The following is a 22,206-nucleotide window of genomic DNA, read 5'->3' as shown; positions in this document are numbered from 1 at the left end:
TTAACAAATTCAGATAAATTGAAATCATGTAACTTTTCTCATCATAATGCAATAAAAGCTTAAAAAAATTAAAAAAAATTAGTAGTATTAATTCTGTTGAGTTACAAGATTCATTAAATAGTCCAGTCATTTCTTAAAAGCTTTACTATATTAAGTTTTATTGAAATTCTAGAGCATTTCATCTGTGTTCCATATGAGTTTGTGAAGTTTATTTTAATTAAGTGTTGAGTAAGAAAGATAATTTTTAGTCCTGAATCTCAGGAAGATAGCTGAGTGAGTAAAGGCACTGACAACAAACCTGATGACTTAAATTTGATTTCTTGATCTCCTGTGGCAGAAGGAGAGAACTGAGTCCTCTCTCCGCTGCCCTCTGCATATCTACAGTGGCATGTGTGCTCTCCCCATAACATGTAGATGTAAATGAATGAATAAATAAATGCAAATATAACAAGCAAGTCAGAGTTTTAAATTAACTAATTTATTTGAGTATGTTAATTGTATAAAGCAATGGCCTTCCCCGACATTCTCATACATGTGTAGAACATACCTTGATCATATTAGCCCCTCCTTACCCTCAGCTTCCCATCTCCTCCATTTTTCCTTCTTCTAAATCACTAATAGCTTCCCCTTTACTTTTATTTCCCCTTTCTTTTTTCCTAAATTCCAGTTATAAGAGAGCACTGGTCTTTGTAAGTCTTGCTTACCGTGTTTAACACAATGATCTCCAGTCCCATATTTTTTTCTGGAAATGACATGGTTCCATTCTTCTATGACTGAATAAGACTTCACTGTGTATATATGCTATACTTTGGATCCCCATCCAGTCCATTCCTGGGCACCTAGGCTGTGTGCTGCTGTCTGTATGTGTATGGAGGCTGATTCTACTGTATGCTGACTTGAATTCTTTTATATTGAAAGTGATGTAACTCCATCAGAGGGTAGCTCTGTTTTCAGGTTCTTGTTTTTTTTTTTTTTTTAAGATTTTTAAAAAAGAATTCTTTTCCAATAATTTATTTTTTATTCATTTTACAGCCCGATCACAGCCCCCTCCCTCTTCTCTTGCCAGTCCCACTTTTACAAAATCCCTCCCCCCCCATTGCTCCTCTGAGAAGGGGAGCACCCCTTAGGCACCACCCCATCCTAGGTCATCTGGTCCCACCAGGACTAGGTATATCCTCTCAACTGAGCCCCAACCAGACAGTCCAGGTAGTGGGAAGGGGATCCAATGGCAGGGAACAGAAACAGAGACAGCCCCCGCTTCGCTTGTTAGGGGACCCACACGAAGACCAAGCTGCACCTTTGCTACAAATGTGGAGCGTGGGCTAGGTCCAGTGTCTGCATGCTCCCTGGTTGGTGGCCCAAGCTCTGTGAGCCCCTATAGTTGTAGGTTAGTTGACTTTGTATGTCTTCTTGTGGTGTCCTTGACCCCCTCTGGCTTGCTCCCTTCTGTCTCCCATCCTTCCACAAGATTCCCTGAGCTCCACATGATGTTTGACTGTGGGTCTCTGCATTTGCATCCATCTGCTGCTGGATGAAGCCTCTCAGGATAGTTATGTTAGGTCCTTTTCTGCAACTATAGCACAGTATCACTAATAGAATCAAAGGTTGGTTCTCTCACATGGGTTGGGTCTCAAGTTAGGCCAGTCATTGGTTGGCCATTCCCTTAATCTCTGTTCCGTCTTTATCCCTGCATGTCTTGTAGGCAATACAAAAGTTGGTTTGAAGGGTTTGTGGGTGGATTGATGTCCCCCTCCTTCCTTTGCAAGTCCTATCTGGCTACAGGAGGTGACCATTTCGGTCTCTATATACCCCTCTGGTAGGAATCTAAGCTAGGGTCACCCCAATAGACTCTTTGTCTCTTCCCATCCTCACACCCTCCTGGCTGGCTCACCTGTACCACCACTATCATGTCGTTTCTATTGTGCTGCCCAGGTGAGGTGCAGGGCCTCCCTCCCTGAGTGCTGTAGCAGGCAGGGGCAGGGCCAGCTCTCCTGCTCTCAGGACCCCATCTGGGCTAACTCTTCTGTCCATCTTTGGTAGCAGTAGCAAGGGCAAGAGGGTAGGGAGAGGATTTCTCTCTTGCTGGCGCCACCACACAGGAGATGCAGGGCCAGCTCTCACTCTCCTGCCCTCTGGGCTAGCTCACCCACAGACCCCTACATCATGACCAGCTCTATTGTGCTGCCCAGGTGAGGTGCAGAGCCTTGTCTTCCAAGTGCTACAGCTGGTGATGGACAGGACCAGCTCTTCTCTCATGACCCCAGGGCTAGGTCTCCTGCCTGCCAGAGGTGGTGAGGGCCAAGAGAGGAAGAGGCTATCTCTTTCTTGTCTACACCACCACAGGGAGATGAATGGTAGGGCCAGCTCTCCCATGCTTGCTTGCATCCTTGGGGTTGGCTAACCTGCAATTCCTGCGTTGTGTGGGATCAGCTCTCCTGCTTTCAAGTCCTAGCCAGCTCTCCCAGGATGCCCAGGTGATGGGTGGTACCTGTTCTGCCCAGTCCTCAGATAGCAACATGTCCCCACAGGCAGCCCAGACCAGGGATATCCACCTGGCCTTGGTGGTAACAGAGCCCTGCTGTTTCAGGGCTATGGAACCAGACATGGCCCCCAATGTCAGCACAGGCCAGGACCCCACCATGGTCCCAGGTGGCATCACCAGCTACTCACATCAGATTGTTACTACTGTCAAGTCTCCAGTTCTGCCTCTTGTCATTGTGTCCACATCCTTCTGTTTCTCTTCCATTTCTCCACCACCTACTTGCTCCTCTTAGTGGTGCCCAGGGTCTCTGAGTGTCTGGGTCATCTCAGGAGTGGTCTCAGGGGTGCTGTGCCCTCTTTGTGCATTATGACACAGGGCAGAAGTCATCTCAGGCATGGTCTGCCCCACTTCCCAGATGTCGGGGGCTCCAGACTGGTGTTCATCTCAAAGTAGCTCTCTACCCAGGCTCCAGTCTGGTGGTCATTTCAGGCTCTCCTCTACCTGCCCTTTCAAATGGCCATCTACCTTGGCTCACTCCTGACTAGGGCCTCTAGTCCCAGGCGGAGTTCTTCTAGTCTCCAGTTGCTTCCTATCCTGGGAACCTGTCCAGGCCCACCTGGCACCAGAGTGGTGGTTATCTCCAGCTTGCTTTTTTTTCAGGGAGTGTTAGCCTACTAATCATTCAGATGTCCATTGGTCAGAACAGTGATTATAGAAATAGCCTCTCTTCTCTCTGCCACCTACTGACATACAGATGACACAGCAGTCACATCTGCAAGGCCTCTAGGGGCAGGTTTTCAGGTTCTTAAGGAACTTTCTCATGGCTTTCCATTCCCACCAGTAATGTAAAAGCTCTGCCGTGCATCCTCCGGAGCCTCTGCTTTCTGTTTTCTGGATAATCCTTCCTGATTACGGTGAGACCGAATCTGTGTTGTTTTGACTTGTATTTCTCCCATGCCTAAAACAGTTGAGCGTTCCCTCATGCACTTATTGGCTATTTATACTTACTCATTTGAAATGCATCTATTCAGATCCTCTGACATCTATTGATTGGGTTGTTGATTTGTTCAGTGTTTAGTCTTCCGAGTCCTTTATATACTCTGGGTTTTAATCTCCTGTTAGATGAACAGCTGGCAAAGAGATCTTCCCCTTACCATGCAGAAGCTTTTGAATTGAGTCATTCCTACTTGTTGCTGTTCTCTGAGTTGTTAGAGCTCTGTTCAGAAAGTCTTTGCCCGTGAATACGTGTCTCGGAGTGAAAGATTCAGGTTTACACAGACCTCTTCCATTCAGTCTGGATTTGTGTTTATACGAGGTTAGTGGTACGGATCTCGAGCACTCTTCTAATATGGGTATTGGGGTTTTTTCTAGCCCTGCTTGGTAAGCTGTCTTTTCTCCAATGTGTACTTTTTGTGCCTGTGGAAAATCAAGTGGGTGCAGCTACGTGGGCCCATGACTGACCTGTATTGGGTTCCATTTCTCTGTTCCTGTTTTGTTCCAGTGCCATGCTGGTTTTCTTACTATGGCTCTGTTAGGATAATTTGAAATCAAGTACAATGGTACCTCCAGCATTGTTCTTTCTGCTTAAGATTGCTGAATCACCTCTTTTTGGCATGGAGTTTCAGTAGAGTGCTAAGGGCAGTTCTTTATGTATAGTTAAAAAGACAATATATGCAATAGATGATTCAAAAGATCATAACTAACATTAGACATAAGCAGGTCCTGATTTTGTTGATATTAGAATATGTGGTATGATGAACTTGAAAAGTCACGAAGACAACATAAAAACTAATAATTAGTGATGCCCATGCTATAGCATATCTTATGGATGTATTTATTTAGACATTATGCCTGAAATTAAGACTTAAAGTTTAATACTACTTCTCATATAAACATATGCTATTGAGGTTCCCAGACGTCAAGATGATGAGCGGAATTACATTTTCTTGGAACTAATGGAAGATCGAGAAGATCCAGAAAGCTCTCCTTTTCCCTTGGCCAATACAGAATCACATCTTTATGAAGTAATACAGGTATATATATATATATATATACATATACAAAATATTAGTTGTATAGGGACCCATACCATTAATCCCAGTACTTGGGGGTATAGACAAGACAGGGTTCAAGCTCACCCCTGGCCACATAGTGATTTCAGGGCTCCATGAAATAGTCTCAAAAAAAAACCCAAAAAAAACAAAAAACAAAAAACAAAAAGTAAAACAGAAACCAGTTTTCTTGGTCCCACTCTGTCTAATCAGTATTTGTCATCATGAGTCCTGATATCTGATGGGTTTATCACAAGCATAGGAAACAAAGTTTATCCTAAACATATGGAAAATATTAGAATTGTCAGATGGCATGAGGCTTAAAAAAGAGAATTCTAAATCTCCACTCAAGATCATGTAATTTGGAACAATCAAGGGTAATGTGGCTGAGTCCACATTACTTTCTGAACAAGATTGGTGTGTGGGCTCCGGAGAAGCCCCTTTGCCTCTGGGTTCCATAAGAGAGACACTGCATGGTGGTGGTCAGACTGAAAAAGAAGCTCAGTGAAGCACTCAGCGTGTAGTATTAAGCTTCCTAACCATGAAAGTGGGAGTAGTAAAGATGCTCAGGGAAAAGAAGTAAGCATGGATGTTGGACCGGGTGAGATAACTCGTAGGACAGCAGTGATGACCACAGATGTGGACCAAGGATGAGGGTTCATGCCCTTGCAATGTGAGAAGTCTTCCACCTACCCAGGAGCTTGTCATGGAGATTTACATAAAACCCTCAAAACCAGAAAGGGAGTTGATTTCCAGAAAGGGAGGTCAAGCCAGCAGAAACATTTCTGCCTCTGTAAATGCTAACATCTACATTCATTCCTGTCATTTGCAATGGAACTTTTCTTCTACCGATTTTGATTTACTTAAAATTATATTGTACTTGTATTTCAGTTATTGAATTCATGTATATTTTGAAAATTACTGACTGATTTTATACTATAGCATGCTTTAGATAAATTATGGATACATACATGAATAATTCTACATTCAAGATTTTTTTTTCTAGAAAGGCTGCTTTACTGAAGTAATGCAAATGATGCACAGAAACTCCGTAAGAGCTTTACAAACCTTCCTAATATTCATGCATGTGATGTTTTAACACTATGTAGAACTTACTCTGATAGTTTATAGCCTAAACTTTTAAATTTTTCATTACCCTAGCCTTAGCTATCTAAATTAGTATAGGTATGTGTTTGCTCATAAATTCTTCACTTATTTTATAAAAAATTTGGTTTTTCCAGCCTCAATTTAACTTTTTATATGTTGTTGTTTATAATAATTTTTAAATTACAATATAATATTATTCTCCCACCTTGTTCCCACCTTGTTCTCTCTTAAATTCATGGTCTCTTTTTCTTATTGTTACATATATACGTATTTGTAACCCTTGGCCTTCTTGGTAAATCATGTGAGAGAGGGTTAGAAATCACCGGATGAGACAGTGTAATGTCTCCTCTGCTTCCGGGGCTTTCTCTAGCTTTGCTGGAGAGGCTCTTAATTCTGAATGTGCTTAAAGTTAGCAATTTTACTAACTGAGCAATCCAAGACACTCCTGCCCTCTCCTGGCCAGATGGGATGGAGGAACTGATAAGGTCCTTGCGTGTGGAGCTCTCTTTCCCTTCACATGTGGTCAGCCTGGGGTCAAGAGGTGAGATTGCTTGTCTCAAAATTTGATCGGGGGTGGAGATGAAAGACATTTGAGTGAGTAACTTGAAATATATGCATATATAAGATACATACTACTTATGTAAATATCTTAGCATAGTCCTACTAAGGATTCTAAGTTGAAACTGTACATTTGACCATTCGCATTGCTTGATGTTAAGATGAAAGGCTTTTAACTTTCTGAGAACTGAACAAAATCTTCTTTGGGGGTTCTTTGTGTAAACAAAGCTTTGGTTTATTTTTTAGTTGATTTATTCTGGGCTTTTCTAAACATATGGATTTATGGCATTATTAGTTTCTGTTACTTCTCTAACAACATCATCTAAACCAATAATAAAATGACTTCCTCATATTTAGACTGTCTGCAGGGTGGAAGTGGAATTTATGTTCTCCTATGGAAACTTTGGTTATGGATTTTCACATCAGGTTAGTTCCTTTCTTTTAAAAAAATGTATTCTGTTTTAGCTCATCAATAAAAATCATTCTCTTTTGAGCCTCTGTTTTCTTCCAGTTGGGCAACATTTAAAAGTAAAAACTTTTAGGACTGCCATATGGCTCTGTGGGTAAAGGCTCTTTCTACTGAGCCTGGTGGCCTGGTTCAGTCCCAGGAATCCATATAGCAGAAGGATCTTCCACAAGCTGTCTGCTGACCTCTGCTTGTATTCCATGGCTCATGCACCCCCCTCCAAAAAAAACAAATAAGTGCTTAAAAAGTGATCACTTAAAAATAAATGCTGCTTTGTATTCTGGATCTTGAGATATAAGGGCTCTTCTTCAGGAAAAAATAATACTTTATCATCTTTCGCTTATACATTTTAAATGATAATATTTTGTTTAAAATGTCTTTATTTTAAGACTTCCTTCTTAATTGTTTCTCTACATTTATATTATTAAAGCAATGTTAGGTGTTTCATTGAGAATGGAATTTTACATCTAGAATTATTCATAAAATGGAGTCATTAATCACAGACATATGCCTGTGATCTCAGCATTCAGACTGAGGAAAGAATTATTCTAGAAAAATCATACTAATACATAGAGACTCTGTTACCCAGTGTTTGAAAGAACTCTTGATATCCCTGGATCATCAGAACCAGGCATGTGTTAACCTGACTCCATTAATGCTGCTGCTGCTGTGTAGGGGAATGACCTTCCATTTCACATTTTTCCTTGATAGTCTTTGGGTGAGTTTTGATTAGTAATCAAGAATAAGAGTAATGTTACTAAGTAAGTCTACTGCTATGTTAATTAAAAATCTCTATAACATAACACATTTTTCTATAGTATATCATGATTGTTAATATATTTTGAAATGGAAGTATAGAGATGACAGCCCCAAAGAGCAAGCCTTTCTTCCTTATCTATTTTTACTGTTATTTCCATTGATTGATTGACTGATTGATTGTAATGCTGGGGGTGCTGACACAGAGCCTTGGGCACAGTGGGCACACGCTTTGCCACTGAGTTCTGTGCCCAGTGCATGGATTTTAGACATAGGGACTTTCTACATAGCTCAGGCTGGTCCTAAGTTATCTGTGGTCCATGAATTATCCAGGTTTCATTTTAAACTCATGACCCCTGCCTTAGCCTACGGAGTGCTAGGCTACTGCACTGGTGCTCTGACATGCCTAGTTCTTTTATTCTCTGTGTGTACATGTATACACCTTAGGGTGCACGTGTGTATACATTAGCACATGTGTGGAGGCTAGGGGCTAACTTTGTGTGCCATTCCTTAGAAGCCATTCACTTTGATTTTTGAGTCAGGGTCTCTCCCAGGTACCTGGGGCTCATCAATTAGATTAATCCAGAGACTGCCCTGTCTCTTTCTCCCCAGCACTGGGACTATAAGTTCATGCCATCATTCCTGGCTTTTTTGTGTAGCTGCTTGGTATTGAACTTGGGTCCTCATGCTTTCCATGAGAGCACTTTGCTGACTGAGCTACTCTCTAACCTTTATATTCTGTTCTTGTGATGACTTATGCCTTACTAGATTCCCCACTGTCATTATTTCTGCAAGTTACATTTAGCAGTTATAGCTTATGAGTATTTTTAGCGGTAGGTCTGTGTTCAGATATAAGCATAATGAAACTGTTCTTAAGGGAGAGGTTATTTTCAGATTTGTAATCCCAGTACTGGGGAGGTAGAAACGGGAAGATCCCGGGTGCTTGCCGACCAGCCAGTGTAGCCTACTTGATGAGCTCCATGCCAGTGAGAAAGCTTGAGTAATGATTCCTGAACTTGTCCTCTGGGCTACACATGCAGCACACACACATGTGAACATGCATGCACATACATCTTCTAATAGAAATGAGCACATTTATGTGCACACACAGAGAACGTGAAAGCTTATTTTTAGATAAAATGAAGCAAGTATTGTTTTATGTCGGTAGACCTTACTGAAAACACAGAACAAAGGGATTGCATGGAAAAGAACTGCCTGTCCAATAAAAGCCCAATGAAACCATGCAGCTTGCAGTGATATGCCTCCTACAATGTTAGCCTACTGTGATGATATGAAAAGATCTCCATCCAAGAGTCAGAAAAGCTACACTCATGCTCCATGTTGTTCATTCATACACACCATTTTGTAACTTTGAATGAATCACTGATTTTCACTGTAATCTATAAAATATGCACACTTAGTTCATAGTTTTGTCAGAAGCATTTGAGAGAGTTAAAGGTATATAATGCCTGGCACATATTTAGTACCCAACAAAATAAGTTGCCGTCTACATTCCTCTTCTGCTTAGATTTGTCACTTAAGAACCCTACAGGCCTTTGGGAGCTGGGGATGGGTTTGTTGTTCTATTACTGTGAATTATAATTAATTGTACTTATATCTTTGTTCAGTTAAAACCTCTTCAGAAAGTCATTGAACCATCTATGTTTATGAATATTGCACCTCCTCCAGAGAGAACAGACCCTGCCACGTAAGTTTCATTGTTGTACTAAGATCAAGTGACATTTTAAAGGTATGATGGAGAATATTAGTTATCTTAAGAAACCCCGAGAACACCGTGGAGATGGGCTTGACCTTAAGATAAAGGGAGCACTGAATTCCTTTGCTTAATAATTGAGAGAAAGAGCCAGAGCTCATGTCTGGAACACTTGGGAGATAGAGGCAGGAAGATGGGGAGTTTGGGGGAGGGGCGGTTATATGAGAGCCTGTGAAAAACAAGCCAACAAACAAAAAGATGGGAGAGATACTGAGTTTCTAGTTGTCGCCCTGGGGAAAAGAGCTGAGGTCTAGTGTGGAAGGGGTACCTTCTTTGTGAATGAAGAGGTGGTTTAATAAGGAACTTAGCCAGCAAGATACTTCTTATTGAATAAACAGGAGGGTTTCTAAGATCCATGTGTTTAGTGGTTGCCAGTCTCTGCTCTGTAGGACTGTGTAGCAGTGTTAGCCTACCCAACACCACTCACTCCAATTCTTACTTGCAAATTGACTGTAAAAACAAAGCAAAGTTTACAAATACTACTAGTGGGGCTGGGAGATGCTCTGCGGTTGCATTCAGATCTCCAGCATCCATGCACAAAGCCAGTCATGGCTGCAGCTGTATATATCCCCAGCTTTGAGGGACAGAGATAGGCAGATCCCAGGAGTGTGCTGGACAGGCCAGCTGAAATGGATAATTTCAGGCTCAGTGAAAGCCCCTGTTCCAAGGGACTAAGGCAGAGAGTTATAGAATAAGGCACTTGCAGTCTTTTGATTTCCTCATGCATGTACATGGGTACATGCACCTGTACCATGCATTTATGTGCAACTCATCCCCCACACACTCCATACCACCCAACACAAAAAAATATTTTAAGTTATTAACAAATGAACTTTAGTTTAAAATATAGTATTCCACGTTCCCTGCATCCTGAAGCAACTGGCTCAACCAAAGAGAGTTCAGGGGCCTTTCCCGTACGTTAGTCACTCACCATCAACACCTGCAGCCTTGGCAATTGGTTCTCCAGGTGGTTTTATGTGTTCTGAAACACCGGTATCTGTTACCAGTACCTGGTCTTCTCCTGTAGCCAGCGTTCAGTAGTCCATGAATCAAGACGTGGAAATGAAAACTGTGTACTCATCATTGTTCCTGACAATTCCGGAGCAAAATGTTCTCTCATGGTCTGGTAACCTTATCTTCTGCTGGCCTAGAGCTATTTCCAAAAAGGTGAATGCTTTCATTGAGAGATTGTACTGAAGTAGCAGGTAAGGCTGCTGCACAGCTTCTGGGCTCCTCATGACCCAGAGTCAACAGGTAAAGGAGCGAGTCTCTGCACTGGCAAATAATGGATCTCAATTGTGGAAGAATGCATGGAGGACTATCTCACTGTGGTCAAAAGGGGTGCCAAAATACATGAGACTCTGTAGATCATCTCTTAATATCACCATACTCTGTGATTTATGTTATTTTGCATTAAAAATTATTTGTGGGCCTAGAAAAAATAGCTCAGTGTTTAACTGCACTGACTGTTATTCGAGTGGACCAGTGTTCAGTTCCCAGCACCCACATGGTGGCTCACAACCACCTGCAACTCCAGTTCCAGAGGCTCTGACACTGTCTTTTGGCTTCTGTGAGCACTGCATGCATGTGGTGCACAGATATACATGCATGTAAAAGACAAATACAAGGGAAACTTTTTAAAAATTAAAGAAAATATTATGTGGCGCAGCATACAGTAGCATCACATGGAAGCTGACAAAAGCTTGTGGAAACTGGTCCTGTCCTACCTCCATTTGATGCTGGGGTGGGACTTGGGCTCAGTTTCAGCAGCAAGTACCTTTACTTGCTGAGCCATCTCTGGTCCTGAATAAAAATTTAATAGAAGAGTACACTGTCATCTGCACAGGACTATTAACGGCCCAGAAGGATAGAAGTTTTGATGTCACACCACTAGGTAAGGCCCCAGCTACAGGATTTCTAAAGCAGAGGAAGGGCAGAATGAACAGTGGAAGAATAAAGAGATATGGGCTGTGACATCATGGCGAAACACAGAAGCAAGGGTATGCTTGTTATGAGTATTTCCTCCCAAGTTGGTTATGAGTGTGTTTGTATGTATATATATATACATGTAAGTAGCCTTGTTTTCCCCCCTTATCTCTATATCATACAACATCACAATAATAAAGTCCTGAGGTGCTGAGGAGAGGAGTAAACATCACTCAAACTTTACTTCATCTCCTGGTCTGTTGGCAGAGGACAGTCATCTCAGGTCAGGTGGGACTGTGATCATGTGATCATCTTCATTTGGAGGTTCAGGATGATTGAAGGGATGAATACAGATGCTAGGTTGACAGCAAGCAGATTATTAGTAGTTAATGTGTCAACTTGACTGCCCACAAAGTGACAACATTTTGGTCATCATTCAGGGAGAAGTTTTTGGTGAGATTAATATTTGAGTAGGTATTATAAAGAAGGCAGATTCTAATGTGGGCAGCCTCATCTAATCTGCTGAATACATCAAGAAGACTAACCTCTCTGCAGTAAGGAAATTGTTCCTGTCTAAGCACCTTCAATCTGAAGTACCAGCTTACAGCAATTCCCCCCTTGTTCTTGAGCCTGTCTACTTGGAACAGGAATTATGCTGTTGCCTCAGTTATACTGTCAGCAGACCTGGGTCACCAGCCAGCAGACTCACCCTGCAGAGCTCAAGCTTCTACAAGTTCATAGGACCAACATAATATGACAACCTACTTATATATATTTGCACCCCACTGAATCTATTTCACTGGACATCCCTAATTCAGTGGGACAGATGACTACATTAATTTGTGAAATATTTAGGATATTTAATCATAGTTCTTGAGATTATAGAATGATAGATCAGAGGTGGACGGTGACAGAGAAAAGGGAAGTGACAGTGGTAGTTGACATTTATGATGACTGGGTGCCTGTGTTGCTTCTACTTCCCGATCCAGGGGAAGAACATATTCAGGGAATGGAGAAGTTATGCATTTTATTTTGGAAATATTTTGAACCCCGGAGTGTTCATTACTGTATATAGTGAAGACTAGCCAAAAAGATGCTTGCTAGCTGTTAAATGTGTAAGGGATCTTTTTACTACTGGATTTCTTGTATGTCAAGTAGATTCAGTAAATCACCCCTCTTTTAAAATGATTATTCTTTCTGAACATAGTTTCCCTCTCTCCGCCTCTCCCAGTCCCTCATCTAGTCCTTCTCTGGTTCCCTTCAGAAAAGAATTCCATAATTCTTCTCCCGTGGGTTTGCTGTGAAGGTGGAATAAAACAATCTACATAGACAGACATATTAATATGGTGTGACACAAGATCTAGTCCATAGAACTAGTTGTTTGAAAGAATGAGGGACTCTGAAGGCAGATTTGGCTATACATGGTTACTAAAAGGCCTGGGCTCAAATTCTTTTTGTTCTTGCTTTGGGTCACCCTGTCTTCTGTTCCTACTGCCCACAATCTTGACAGGATGAGTAACCAAGAAAGCGCTTCTCTCAGGATTCTGATTCTTCTTCCTTAGCCTGTCTTCCTGATGGCCATGGTGCTGGGTGAGCTGGCGTGAGGAAGGACGATGCAAACAACTAATACCACACTGACTATAGGGATGTACTTTTAGATCATGTCGGCATTTAACTCTATTACCATTTTTTCAGAAATGTTATTACTCCACAACGAGTAGAATATCCAGCATTCTTATCCCCAGAATTTAATGTTAACATTGGGATTCCTGAAACCAACCAGGCAACTGTGGTGCAACTTGAAAAACTCCGTGAGAAGCCCCGGGAAAGGTAAAGAACATGCATTTTGTTTATTTACATGTGGTCTATTCCAAATTCGGTCTGTTGAACCACCGGCTTTCTGGTGGCCTAGGAATATGCATTGTGACACTGTTTCTCGTATACTTCTCAGCAAATTGGGTACTTTATTATGGCAAGAAAAGAGGTGAGGACCCAGTCATAAGACAGCTGCTCCTCCACCCATCTGTTCTGTGGCCTCCTGTGCTCTTTCCTTGTCATGTTTTCTCTGTCAGTCTGGGTATTTCCTTCTGACTTGCACCCCACCTCACTGGTTCTTTCTTTCTTTTTAATCTGCTGTTGAACTAATTCAAGTTTGAATTTTAGTTATTTTCTTTCTTGGTTATGGAATTTCCATTTATTTCTATAGTTCCTTCTGCTCTGCAACAAATACTTGGCTGTGGCTTCTAATACCTTGATCACACTAATCTTAGTGTCAAGGAGTCCAGACCTCTGTAAAACAATATAGGCAGTGGGCTTAATCCATAGACATTTAGTTCTTCTAACTCTGGAGGCTATGATGTCCAGCATCATGACACTGGCTGAAGGCATTTCATGATGTATAGTTTAATATGTATTTCTTTACACCTTTAGTTTTTAACTATTAGATTCTTAAGTTCTTTGAGAAAACTTTGTGTATTTGGTACTTAGAGAGTACTTGACTTATGGTAGATATTCAATGAGAACTGATAAATAGAATGTCAGATTAGAGGACAGAGGTGTGTTCTTTGGTGATCCAGCTCATGTTCATGGACTTAGGATGGTGGAAAATCAAAATGTGCACACACTCACACGTACACACTCACATGTGCACACATTTGCATGTGCACACATGCAAACTCACACATGCACATACTTGCACACACACATGCGCACACACTCGCATGTGCACACACTCACATGTACATACACTCACATGTACACATACTCATCATGCACAATATTCACTTCTGCATAAGTTCTCCTAAGTTATTTCACACCACCCCATTGTACAACAGCAACAAAGTCTGAATGAAGTATATTTTGAAATTTTGTTCAAAAGCAATAAAAGCAATGCATATTTGCTGATTCTAGATTCTGTGAAATACAGAGACCCAGGGCTGTTGAGTCCATTGTTCTATGCCATATTTTCAAGGGACTTGGTGGTAGCCAAGATGGTAAAAAGTCGAGCAGAGCCAAAATAGATATGCAGTCCTGAAGAAGCAAAAGCCAGAGTTCAGTGTATCCTAAGGATGATGGACTTCATAAACACCCAGACTTCTACCTGGGTGGGCAACGAGCTATGACAGACTAACTCTGTCTTTAAATGCCTGTGCCCTAGCTGTGTGCTGCCTACCACTGGTCCTCATTCTGGCATTAGAAGTAAAATGCATGTGTTTTCTAGAGGAAAATACACACAAGAGCCTCAAATTAATTCTACAAAATTTTAAATACAGTGTGTTGCACCAAGTAAAACAACTATATGCAAAGAGGATATAATATTTCACACACACACACACACACACACACACACACACACATGAGCAAAAAGTGGAAAAAAATACAACAGACATGGGCTTACAGGAGTACTAGGTTGCAGAGTTATCAGATCTAGGCTCTGAGTAGCAAATAGTGGCTGTAGATAAGATGTTTAAGCTTTCCACACTTACATCAGATAAGATGTTTAAGCTTTCCACACTTACATATGTTGAAGCCATCACCCCTTATATGATGACGTTTGGGGCAGGCTCTTGCATTTTGTTGCCTACAACTTTAGAAGACTGGAAGACAGATGAGTGAACTCTTAGAGTTAATATGTTCTGTCATATGCATATACCCAAACTGGACACACAGTGCGTGAATTGGTTCAATTAGGCATGGTTGCTTTGGTGAGACTGATACTGGGTTCTCTTATTATGGGGCACATGACGTTTGCCTTGGCATTTTTTTAATTTGTTGGGTTTTGTTAGCATCCATACTATATTTCTGGGAATACAATATCAAATTGTTATTCTAATTCTTCCACTGTGTTTTTTATTAAGCGGAATGATTTTTATAAATCTCCTTCTTGGTTGCCCAGTGTTACATTCCTTGTAGGAGGAGAGGAACGAACTATTGTCTCTCCTTTCGTTACCTGGTTTTCAAAGTTAGGTTCTGATAATCCTTCAAATGCAATGCTGCTAGTTGTCTATTACCATATTAAAAACCACACTAAATGTAGGTATATTGCATATTTCTGTAGGATAACTTCTTTATTTTTGCTTATTGGCTGGGCCCAGTTGTACAGTCAGATGAGAGTAGAAATAGATGAACCACAGGACATCTTTGCTTATCTGTCTGCCACTTGGAGGCAGCATTGAAGGAGAGCACACGCCACTGTGCAAAGTGCTCCTCATACTTATCTTAAATTCACACTGATGGCATCCCATTGGCCAAGGCAAGCCTCATGGCCATCTTTGGGGACAAATATATGAGGAATTCTAGACTCAGATTTTTGAGGAGAAAATTAGCTAAGAAATTTTGTGGTCAAATACAGTGTTCCTTTCATTCTTATACACGGGCATTCAGTGCTGGTTTTTGGTTTTTAAAGGAAGTTTTAAATACTTTGCTGTAAGGTTTGTTATAGAGGCCACCCATGGGCTTTTAGTTGTTACTTGTATTCTAGTACTTTCTGCAGGGATTTGAAAAGATTTTGAAATTTTGCTGCCTCTGCAGCCACTGTCACCCCCAACTTCCCACTTACGTACCTTCTCATAAGCTTAAGTAAGCATGGCAATTTCCCATTATAATGTATATTATATCAGTTAAGAAGTGAGGATCTTTTTTTTTTTTTAAGGGAAAAGCATCTTTTGTTGATTAAAAATAGTATCTAGATATGCAGTGACAAGAAGTTTGGATATCTAGTGCTACACCAGGTATTCACTTCATCCCCCATTCTTCTTGTTATTTGTGTTGCTGGGCGTTGAACACAGGCTCTCAATCATGCTAAGTAAATGCTCTACCATTTAGCTATATCACCAGCCTTCTCAATTAATATGTTAAAGTTTTAGTCTCTGACATAATAATATTTAAAGGCAGAGCTTTTGGGAAAGAACTGGGGGTAGATCAGGCTTGAGGATGAAGCCCTCATAATGCATTAATAACCTCATAAAGGTTACTAAACAAGGTGACGCCATGGTAGCCATCCTTCCACTATGAGGAGATAAGATAAGGGCCACCTGAATCCAGGAGGACCCTTGCCAGAACCTGAGGTGGCTGGCACCTTAGATGACCCAGCCTTGAGAATTGTGAGAAATAAGTGTCTGTTGCTTAATCCACCCGATATATAATATTCTGTTATTGCAGCCCAAACTAACAAAAATAAGCACTTTAAAACACTGAGAATAATAGATAATTGAATCATTTCTGAAATGTGTTTATAAAGCATAAATAGTGGTAATAAAGTTACTACCTGATAAGAAATATATCATCATCACTAATGCTAGAAATGCATTTGTGTGCTTTTATGAGGTGTGCCTTTGTCCCTGATTGCTTCCATAACCGTGACCCTTATGTTTGTTGTAATCCTTGTTTTAACTGTATCCTTAGATAATATGTTGCTGATGTGTTGCTTTCAGAACTTTGTGTAAATGGATCATACTGTGTTGTTTTTCTGTGACTTTTATCACACTCTTCTGTCACTGGCTTTGTTTCATCTCTAGCTGATTTCTTTGTTTAGGTTGGAAAGAATGAAAGAGGAGTATAAAAGTATGAATACATGGATACAAAAGGCTGATTATTTAAGAAACCTTATTAATCCAAATATGGTAAAAAGAGATTCTAAGGTAATTAACAAAATACATTCTTTTATATGTAGCATGCAATACATATGTTTAGTAGAAATATGAAATGATAATTAAGACTATTTGATCAGATAATTGCTTATTACCATTATATAAAATGCCGCTCATACTTCATAATCTTTTCTATATTAACAATGTATCATTCCATAAGTGTTTGTTCATGATTTATAGGGTTCAATTAACTGGCCAGTTTAAAGCCTGCATTCCAGTGGCATTTAGTCTGTCCATCAAGTTGTGTATCCATCACCACAATCGATTTTAGACATTTTTCATTATTTAAACAGAGATAGCTGCACAGCATGAGTGAGAACTCCCTCACTTCTCTCACAGCCTTCCAGCCCTCTGCAAACAGCCAGTCTGTGTTATTCTTCTGTGTACGCTTGCCTATCCCAGGCGTTTCCTAGAAGTGGAACTACTTATAACACGTGGTCCTTTGTAGCTTACTTTTTTCCCTTACCATAATGTTTCCCAGTTGTGGCCTATAGCAACACTTCATTTGTTTCTAGATACATGTCTGTTGTATGGATACACTACATTTGTGTCTGTGTCCATCTGCTGATCCTTATTGAGGTTCTTTCTACTAACGAGCTACGGTGAAGGGCACGGTCGTGAGCATTCACGAGAAGACTACTGTTGTTCTTGAGAGGGGCTCTCCTACTTAGGCTAGCCTTAAACTTGCTGACAATCTCAAAATCCTTCTGCCTCAGCCTCCCCAGTGCTGTTTCTTGTATACTTTTTTGTGTGAACAAATGTTTTTGGTTTTCCTGCATGAATGTCCAGGAACAGCTGCTGGCTCACATGGTAATTCCCAGTATAAAGTTTTGAAAAATTGTCAGGCTATTTGTATGAGCAACCTTGTCATCTTACATTGCAATAAGAAAGCATGTGGTGGTTTTGAAGCTTGGCCTCTTGTTGGTCTCCATGTTGTGATTGCTGGTCCAGTGTTCCCAACAACCTTGGGAATTCCAAGTGCTGACTCATTGCATTTTTGATTTTCATTTCTCTAATGATGGATGGTGTAAACATTTTTTTCATTTACTCACTATTTGTATATATTCTTTGGATAATTATTTATTCAAACCTTTGGACAATTTTTAAATTGTACTTTTTGTCTGGTTGAGCTGTAATGGTTTTTAAATGCATTTTGATAGTAATACTTCATTTGAAATTTAGAAATGTAATCTAATGTATACATCTTGATTAAGAAATAAAGGATTTCTACCTCAGGTAAAACATTCACTAAGATTACAACCCTGAAATGCTAGTCATACTGTGTTAATATTTTTATGTTTTACAATTTCTCTGTAATAATTGGGCAGTAGTATACTGCTACAGGTTAAATTAATTATTATTTACTAATACAGAGTTAATATTTTAGGAGAAACTTAGAGCAGTCATTAGAGAGTTTGTAGATTTGTGCTCTTATTATTAAAGGAATAATTAAAGGAACCTTTATAAAAAGGTTCAATGTTGTTGTACATTACAAATGTCAGAGTTTTGTAAAGATATACATAATTTTAAAGACATAGGTCATAACATATTGCACATAGATGTATTTCTTGCTCTCATTGCTCCTTGAAGTTAACTAACACCATGCTGCACACATTGGGCTGCTTCTTTATGGAGTAGTAACTCCTGTTGAAATCACGCTCCTTGGATTAATTTTCTTACCAACTCCTTGTCCTTGTAAAATAAATATGAAAGCAGAAAAAATATTTTAGTTCTTTAAATATTCTACCCAACATGTTTTCTTTCTTTCTTTCTTTCTTTCTTTGTGTGTCTAGAGAAATAATGAACAACAGTCTGAATCAAATTCTAGTGTATTAGAAGAGCTTGAAAGAACAACATACGGTAAAAATCAAGTTAATTTTTATGTTTATTATTAAGATAACTAAAGCAAGGTGGTATATTATACAAGTTACTTAATTACTCTAAATGAGTTTCACTTTTGTCACAAATCATACACACATTTTACTATTGTACCAATTATATTTGTATTTTGTAGTAATCTCTAAGAAAACCCTTGGCCCCAATCAAGAGGTTTTCTTTTAACTTTTAAAATTGCTGCTTATGTTCTGTGTCTGGGTGTTTGGTCTGTGTATATGTCTGTGCATCATGTGTATTCCCAACACTCCCAGAGGCTGTCAGAGAGTATCACTTCCACTAGGGAGAGACTTACAGGGGGCTGTGAGCCATGTGTGTGTGCTGGGACAGGAAATCTGGATCTCTGCAAGAATAGCCAGTGCCCTTACTGCTGAGTCATTTCTCCCATCACAGGATGTGTTCGTTTGTTTTTTTTAATTTTTAAAGGTTCCTTGCTTCTTTAAAGATAGAAAAATTTAAATCTTAGCTGTGATATTTATAAAGATATTTTTGTTAAGCATTTGATCTATAGAAATATTGAGGTAGGTATATGTGTGTGTGTGTGTGTGTGTGTGTGTGTAAGAGCAAGTCAGACAGAACAAGACAAGCAGAAAGAGAAATTATAGCAGAGGAAATTCAATTAGTATCTAATTTGAGAACTTACCATAAGTTATCACTAAGAGATTTAATTAATGAAAAATAGTGTTCACATGGTCTCCTAAACATCTCTCTCAAATTTATTTAGAAAGCAAGTTAAAGTATATATACCACTGTACTTTAAACACATGGTTTTGTATCTTTAATGTCTTTAAGTATGTGATATAATTTATTATTGCAGGGTTTTTGTTGTAACTTAATCATCTTTCCATGCTATTTCCATTTCCCCAGCTGTATCAGCCGTTTTCATATATGTGTGTGTGTGCTCATATTTCTGTCTCCTGGACTACCGTAGTATAGTGGAGCTGTTGTATCTCCAGTCTTCTCTACGTGAAATATACAAGCTGCTTTGCTGCTGTTTGCACTGTTTGCTAAAGATCAAACCTAGGGCATCACACATGCTAGACATGAACTCCACCAAGGGTCTCCTGAGCCCGGCACTCATGCTTTCCATGGAAACTCATCACAGGAAGCAGTAATAGTTCTCTCTCTCTCTTTCTTCTCTTCCTCTCTCTCCCCTCTCTCTCTCTCTCTCTCTCTCTGTCTCTGTCTCTCTCTCTCTCTCTCTCTCTCTCTCTCTTTCTCTCTCTCTCTCTCTCTTGCACGAGCGCACACACACACACACATACCTATTTATACTATGGTTTTTGCTTCTCTGGAGGGTTTTTTTTTTATTCTATTTTTTTTTTTTTAACATATACAGTGGGCCATCTAATGACTTGATTCTTTTTGGTATTTCTGAGGCCTCCAGTATTCCAGCACATACAAATGTTCTGGGTGCTTTCTTATCCATGTTTTTATAGACAAGTAAACTGAGAATTAAGCAGATTAAATAACCAACTAATTAGAATTCACACAGTCATTAAGTGCTAAGAGCTGACTTTGAGCTTAGTCAGTTTGATCCTGGAGCTTAAGTATTAACCATATTGCTATTTGCTATTTATTTTATTTTTTTAGATTTTTCTTTATTTACATGTCATATGATTTCTCCTTTCCCAGTTTTCCCTCCAAAATAAAAATAAAAATAAAAACAAAAAACAACAAGAACAAACCCCTGTTGCCTCCCTCCTCCCCCTGCTTGCCACCCCACCCTCTCTCACTTAATTAACCCTGGTATTTCCCTACACTGGGGCACAGAACGTTCACAGGGCCAAGGGCCTCTTCTCCTATTGATGAGCGACTTTGCAATCCTCTACTATACACATGCTGCCAGAGCAATCAGTCCCACCATGTGTACTCTTTGGTTGGTGGTTGAGACCCTGGGAGCGCTGAGGGTACTAGTTAGTTCATATTGTTGTTCGTCCTAAGGGGCTGCAAACCCTTCAGCTCCTTTGGTCCTTTCTCTAACTCCTTCACTGGGGACCCTGTACTCAGTTCAATAGATGGCTGTGAGCCTCTACTTCTGTATTAGTCGGGTACTGTCAGAGCCTCTCAGGAGACAGCTATATCAGGCTAGATTGTCCTTCCTTCAGTCTCTGCTCCATAGTTAGTCTCTGCAACTCCTTCCATGGGTATTTTGTTCCCCCTTTTAAGAACGAATGAAATGTCCACATTTTGGTCTTCCTTCTTCTTGAGTTTCTTGTGGTTTGTGGGTTGTTCTTCGTGTATTCCAAACTTCTGGGCTAGTAACCACTTATCAGAGAGTGCAGACTATGTGTGCTTTTTTGTGATTGGGTTACCTCACTCCAGGATGATATTCTCCAGATCCATCCATTTCCCTAAGAATTTCATAAATTCATTGTTTTTAATAGCTGAGTAGTACTCCATTGTGTAGATTACCACAATTTCTATATCCATTCCTCAGTTGAGAGACATCTAGGTTATTTCCAGTTTCTGGCTATTATAAATAAGGCTGCTATGAACATGGTAGAGCATGTGTCCTTATTACATCTTCTGGGTATATGCCCAGGAGTGGTATAGCTGGGTCCTCCGGTAGAACTATGTCCAATTTCTGGAGGAACCGCCAAACTGATTTCCAGAGTGGTTGTACCAGTTTACAATCCCACCAGCAGTGAAGTAATGTTCCTCTTTCTCCACAACCTCTCCAGCATCTGCTGTCACCTGAGTTTTTTATCCTAGCCATTCTGACTGGTGTGAGGTGGAATCTCAGGGTTGTTTTGATTTGCATTTCCCTGATGACTAAGGATGGTGAGCATTTCTTTAGGTGCTTCTCAGCCATTCGGTATTCATCAGTTGAGAATTTTTTGTTTAGCTCTGTACCCCATTTTTTAATAGGGTTATTTGGTTCTCTGGAGTCTAACTTCTTGAGTTCATTGTATACATTGGATATTATCCCTCTATCAGATATAGGATTGGTAATGATCTTTTCCCAATTTGTTGGTTGCCATTTTGTCCTACTGACAGTGTCTTTTGCCTTACAGAAACTTTGCAACTTTATGAGGTCCCATTTGTCAATTCTTGATCTTAGAGCATAAGCTATTGGCATTCTGTTCAGGAAATTTTCCCCTGTGCCTATGTGCTCGAGGCTTTTCCTCACTTTCTTTTCTATTAGTTTCAGTGTATCTGGTCTGATGTGGAGGTCCCTAATCCACTTGGACTTGAACTTTGTACAAGGAGATAGGAATGGATCGATTTGCATTCTTCTATATGCTAACCGCCAGTTGAGCCAGCACTATTTGTTGAAAATGCTGTCTTTTTTCCATTGTATGGTTTTAGCTCCTTTGTCAAAGATCAAGTGGCCAAAGATGTGTGGGTTCAATTCTGGGTCTTCAATTCTGTTCCATTGATCCACTTGCCTATCACTGTACCAATACCATGCAGTTTTTATCACAATTGCTCTGTAGTACAACTTAAGGTCCGGGATGGTGATTCCATCAGAGATTCCTTTATTGTTGAGAATAGTTTTGGCTATCTTGGGTCTTTTGTTGTTCCAGATGAATCTGCCAATT

General features: G+C 40.1%; 1 protein-coding gene and 1 non-coding gene across 3 annotated transcripts in view; one reads left to right on the top strand and one right to left on the bottom strand.

Annotated features, from left to right (window-relative positions):
- C2cd6 (C2 calcium dependent domain containing 6) overlaps nt 1-22,206 on the top strand; it is a 103,415-nt gene that overhangs the window by 20,832 nt on the left and 60,377 nt on the right. For both annotated transcript variants that reach the window (XM_031367593.1, XM_031367594.1), the window contains exons 5-11: nt 4,390-4,515; nt 5,540-5,584; nt 6,556-6,624; nt 9,049-9,128; nt 12,816-12,950; nt 16,654-16,759; nt 18,562-18,628. In XM_031367593.1, the coding sequence (XP_031223453.1) occupies nt 4,390-4,515; nt 5,540-5,584; nt 6,556-6,624; nt 9,049-9,128; nt 12,816-12,950; nt 16,654-16,759; nt 18,562-18,628 (628 nt within the window). The remainder of the gene's footprint in view (nt 1-4,389; nt 4,516-5,539; nt 5,585-6,555; nt 6,625-9,048; nt 9,129-12,815; nt 12,951-16,653; nt 16,760-18,561; nt 18,629-22,206) is intronic.
- Nucleotides 3,145-3,276, bottom strand: LOC116089616. Its single transcript, XR_004118398.1, has one exon. It is a non-coding gene; the product is annotated as a small nucleolar RNA SNORA17 (small nucleolar RNA).

Source organism: Mastomys coucha, unplaced genomic scaffold (assembly GCF_008632895.1).
Source record: "Mastomys coucha isolate ucsf_1 unplaced genomic scaffold, UCSF_Mcou_1 pScaffold14, whole genome shotgun sequence".
NCBI lineage: Eukaryota > Metazoa > Chordata > Mammalia > Rodentia > Muridae > Mastomys > Mastomys coucha.
The sequence above is the reverse complement of the archived record's forward strand: the minus strand, read 5'-3'. Positions and strand labels throughout refer to the sequence as shown.